Genomic DNA, 5,468 nt, shown 5'->3' with positions numbered 1-5,468 from the left:
TGTGACAGAAAAATGGAGGTGAGTGACATGTTTAACTGTGTTGTGGCGCATTCCCACCTGTTGATTGGTTGATCTCCATGACGAAACGCATCATGGATAAAGGTATTTCAACCCTAACTTTTTGACGTGGCCATTTGGCCTGACAGAGGACAGTCATATTATGAGGCCTGGTCAAGTCTGTGCTCGTCAGTAACATTGCTCTTCGTCCTGTTTGATGTTTTGTAAATACTGTGAGTAGGTTAGACCTACGTTTGGCACCTTGAAATTCCCACCTTGCAAATAAAAGCCTTCACGATGGACTACCTGCCTACCTCACATCACCATATAGCCTAAATGGGATACTTTTGACAAGAGCCCTACCTCTATAGAGTACCGTTTCGGACGCAGCCAAGCAAATCTGGAGAGTGTAACCACCCTCTGTAAAGTGTGTTATGCCAGAGGTGCAGCTGTGGGACATCGGGACACCCAGAGGCACACATGGCAAAGGTGAAGTCAAGTGCTGAGGTAAGCCTCTCCCTCTCGCCTGTCCCTCTTGCCTGTCCCTCTTACCTCTCCCTCTCGCCTGTCCCTGCTGCCTATCCCTCTTGCCTGTCCCTCTTACCTCTCCCTCTTACCTCTCCCTCTTACCTCTCCCTCTTACCTCTCCCTCTTACCTCTCCCTCTCGCCTGTCCCTGCTGCCTATCCCTCTTGCCTGTCCCTCTTACCTCTCCCTCTCACCTGTCCCTGCTGCCTGTCCCTCTTGCCTGTCCCTCACGCCTGTCCCTCCTGTCTGTCCCTCTTGCCTGTCCCTCCTGCCTGTCCCTCTTGCCTCTCCCTCTCACCTGTCCCTCTTGCCTGTCCCTCACGCCTGTCCCTCCTGTCTGTCCCTCTTGCCTCTGCCTCTCCCTCTCACCTGTCCATCTCGCCTGTCCCTCTGGCCTCTACCTCTCGCCTGTCCCTCTGGCCTGTCCCTCCTGTCTGTCCCTCTTGCCTGTCCCTCACGCCTGTCTGTCTTGTCTGTTTCTCTTGCCTGTCCGTCTTGCCTGTTCCTCCTGTCTGTCCCTCTTGCCTGTCTGCCTTGTCTGTCCGTCTTGCCTGTCCGTCTTGTCTGTCCCTCTCACCTGTCCCTCCTGCCTGTCCCTCTCGCCTCTACCTCTCACCTGTCCATCTCGCCTGTCCCTCTGGCCTCTACCTCTCGCCTGTCCCTCTTGCCTGTCCAACATCATACACAGGCAAGGCCTACTCCTACTGCACACACACACACACACACACACTGGACACATATGCATGCAAACTGAATAGACAATGACTCACACATAGTGGTAGGCTATCTACTGAATGAATTGTTAAAGTATAAAAAAAATACACTGTCTCCAGCCTTGAGAGACAATATTTGGGTTTAATTTCTGGGATCATGATTCTGACGTTTCTCCTTCTCTGTGTCCCATCTTCTCTTTGAGGGGATTTAATCCAAAGTAAGCCGATTAACACTGATATTTGTATTCTTCCACCACCATGCAACCATTTTATGTTAACTTCTAAATGTCACAATACTGCTTGATTTAAATCCACAACCCACTGCAACTTGACAGGATAGACATATCTTCTTTATGTCAGGCAGGATGTTGGATTTATTTGACTGAGACTGAACTGCATAAGAATAAGGCATTATGGATAACAATGCTCTCAGCAAACTGCAGCAGCTGAAGCATCACATATATAGAAGCGCAATTGCCATAGGCCTGCAACCTCTTTCCAATACAGAAAATGTATTAATCAATCCCGAGGACTCCCGAGTGGCGCAGCGGTCTAAGGCACTGCATCTCAGTGTTAGAGGTGTCACTACAGACACCCTGGTTTGATTCCAGGCTGTATCACAACAGGCCATGATTGGGAGTCCCATAGGACGGTGCACAATTGGCCCAGCGTAGATCAGGTTTGCCAGTGTAAGACATAATTGTAAATAAGAATTTGCCTGGTAAAATAAATAAATCATTATAATGTGTATGTAATTGCCTGGCAGGCTGGAGTCGAGGCGCGCTAGACAAAATTACTACACATGTTGATTAAAACATTTGATTGTTATAATAGGTCGAATGTTCTAATAATACTAATAATTACTAATGTGAAATATAACATTATAAAGGATCTAGGGCTAATCAACTAAACGGGTCTTATCAGGAATGCAGCGGACGGTTTATTTCTTCCCTTCCCTGCTCCCTTCTCTTTGTTTAGTAGACAATTCAATCAACGTCGTGTCGCCCTGGGGCAGTGCGGTTGCGCTGTATTGCACCTTTAGCTCTGAACAAACCGCATGCAGGTTGTATAGAATGTGAGGCGCGCGGAACAGAGTGGTGCTAAGGTGGATTGGTTACTTAGAATATGTGATTCGATATTAAACGAGAGTTGAAAAGACCAGCTGCTGTGTATATGCTACCTACTGGACAGAGACAGAAACCCTACACCCAGTGCACAAACACCTGCCAAATACTGTATGTTAAACAACATAACAACCTTTTTGTTTTTAAAGAGTGTATAAATCGGTCATAGTAGATATTGAACGGAAAAAACACTCTGAAATATCGGGGGGTGTTTGTGTGTGTGCGTGCGTCTGTGTATGCGTGTGTGTTGCGTGTGTGTGTGTATCAGCGCGCGCTCTCAGTCCCTTCCTTGGCGCGGAGCGGAGAGCGTTTTTCTCTGGTTCATACTATAGACTACCACCATGTGAAAAGCTTCACTGTTCCAAGCACGGCGCACCAATGTGAGCGATGTGTTAAAAATCTGATCATAGTCAAATGTATATAGTATTGTACATTTGAGACGAGTCATAACCTCGTTAGCACAGCACTCAACTAGCCTACTTGCTTTACTATAGGCTAGGCTATATTATACCATTATGCCTAAAACTAGTCTACTACTAACTGATAATAATACTAGGCTAATAATAATAATAATAAAGACTAGGCTAATATTAGTATAATAATAATAAGAAGAAGAATAGCCGGCTATTGTTATTACCTAAGAGTAGAAAGTTAATAGATAGGTGAATGCAGCGAACAAATGTGCCCTTTCAAAGTGACAAAAGTACCTGCGACTTGTAAACCAAAGCCAACAAAACACGAGTTTTATTTACCGGAATCGAATGTTGTCTGAGAAAAAAAAAACACACACACACACACACACACAGACGGACGGACCAATGCCCACTATAAATGCCCACCACCCACTCTCACAGTGCGACGGACGACGCGAGATGAGAATAAAGCAGGAGCCAGGAGGCTATGGTGGACTTGGTCTCAGTCTCAGTGATGTCCACTGTTTTCCAAGCCAAGGGACACGTGTGTCGGTGATTTAATGCTCCTTATTCTCAAAATAATGAACACTGCCGCTCCCTGTCTGTGCTTGTGCTCGAGGCTGAGAGCTGAAACATGTTGTCCGTTGAGATTCCTCTAATTTCGTTAGAGATAAATACATAAGGAATTCAGAAATTCTACACGAGCCAAACACACATGTCACTCTTTCATTTCGGATGGTTTGTCATTGTGGCAATAGAATAACCTAGCTAATATATACTGATATTTCTCAATACGACCTCTTTAACTTAGAGGAGACGTATATGGGCTACTTTAGGCTACTCTTCAATGTTCTTAGATAGAGTCAGGGTGATTTTAAAGCAAATATGAACGAAAATCAACATAGTGGGTATAGATAATTTGAAGGGCAACCCAGAGAGTTTGTAAACAAAACGGCCAAATGTGTGGGGACTGTTGGAAGAGGCACGCAACACACCACTTGTTCAGTGCGCAGCGCGCAGACAGTTGTGACAAGAGTAGCCACAAACCTCTTGCGCTGTGCACCAGCCAGCCAGACACCGAACTGTCACTCACCTGCTTGTGAAGAGATCCTCCGAAACAGCGCAGAAGTGAGCAGAAAGCCCAAGCAACACAGAACCGATGCTAGTAGCTTCATTTTCAGGGGTTCGCAGTAACTCCTTTGATTCACATGTCCAGAAGCAAAATCCCTTTCGGCTTGACAAATATGAAAATGTAGAAGCTTGTGTCAGTTTGCAGTTAGGTTATTGATTCGAGTTAGTAGTAGGCTAATTAGTCCAACTCGGTCTTCTTCTTCTCCTTGTCTGGTTTATGCCTAGTGAATAAATGTGAATAAAAGTTCAAACCGATAGAAGGTGGCGTATGTTCCAAGGTAGCGCTTTGATATGGCTTGTCAAAAATAGTAAAGCAATGCTCATGCCATTCATTACTCTCTCGGAGTTGGATACGGTACTAAGCGACTGCGTACTGTCTAGAGACACACCCCCTTGCAATTTTGTCTCCTCCCACAGTCAACAGGATTGGTCGAAGGTAGCGCTGATTGATTTAAGCCCTCCCCCTAGAACCAGGGATTTTTAATGTTGCCAAAATCCTTGAATTTGTTGCGTAGGTCCCTTGCAACTGTCTTAGTCTACAAAATAATATTGGTTGTTAAAATGATGCGTTATATGCCTACCTGTTTTGGGAGACCTAAATGTAAGCATAATAGGCTACTCTAGCATTTATTCTTACCACTTAAAATGTATTTAAATTGTACACTATCGTTACATTTCTAGAGACATGTCTAAATGGGTCTGGAACCAACAGGACCACGAACAGCTTCTACCCCTAAGCCATATAAGACTGCTAAATAGCTAGTTAAAGGTGCACTATGCAGAAATCGCTCCGCAATTTCAAGGTGGTTTAAATTATAAAAATGAGCCTAATTTCAGTTTATGTGACACAACAAGCAACTATAGGGTAGAGCATCATTGTACCGTTTAAACCGCTGTGAAATATATATTTCCATAACCATGCTATGTTGTTGTCTTAGGTCTCTCTTTATGTAGTTTTGTGGTGTCTCTCTTGTCATAATGTGTGTTTTGTCCTATATTTTTATTTTTAATCCCAACCCCTGTCCTGGCAGGAGACCTTTTGTTTTTGGTAGGCGTCATTGTCAACAAGAATTTGTTCTTAACTGACTTGTCTAGTTAAATGAAGGTAAAATAAAGCATTTAAATATTGTATTTTCTGCTGTTTGAAGCTGGTGTATAAACCCAAAAGTAAAAGATTCAAAACCTAAACTTAAGACCAGGAAGCATAGAAATAGCACACATAGAACCTATCTACTTCTTCTTAGACTAGCTTTCAATGAGAATGACAGATCTATAACTAAAATGTTTATGTGAATTTGGTGGGGTTGCCCAAAAAGTTACATATTGCAGCTTTAAATAGCTACCTGGACTATCTGCAATGTCCTTTTTGGCACTAACTTTTTTGACCCGTCACACACACTGCTGCTACTGTTTACTATCTGTCACCTTATTCCTAGTTATATGTACAGTATACTGTATACCTACCTCAATTACCTTGTATCCTTGCACATGGACTCAGTACTGATACCCGTTGTATATAGCCAGGTTATCATTACTCATTGTGTATCTACTTTTACTTTAATT

The 5,468-nt window shown here is 43.7% G+C and overlaps 1 protein-coding gene across 1 annotated transcript in view; it reads right to left on the bottom strand.

Annotated features, from left to right (window-relative positions):
• Positions 1–4,235, bottom strand: part of LOC120057804 (receptor tyrosine-protein kinase erbB-4-like) — a 468,628-nt gene extending 464,393 nt beyond the window's left edge. Inside the window, exon 1 of the mRNA XM_039006269.1 lies at positions 3,868–4,235. Within this exon, the coding sequence (XP_038862197.1) occupies positions 3,868–3,949 (82 nt within the window). The 5' untranslated portion in view covers positions 3,950–4,235. The remainder of the gene's footprint in view (positions 1–3,867) is intronic.
• Positions 4,236–5,468: the final 1,233 nt, after the last annotated feature.

This window comes from Salvelinus namaycush, chromosome 13 (genome assembly GCF_016432855.1).
Source record: "Salvelinus namaycush isolate Seneca chromosome 13, SaNama_1.0, whole genome shotgun sequence".
Taxonomy (NCBI): domain Eukaryota; kingdom Metazoa; phylum Chordata; class Actinopteri; order Salmoniformes; family Salmonidae; genus Salvelinus; species Salvelinus namaycush.
Note: the sequence above shows the minus strand (reverse complement) of the source record. Positions and strands in the feature narration are given on the sequence as shown.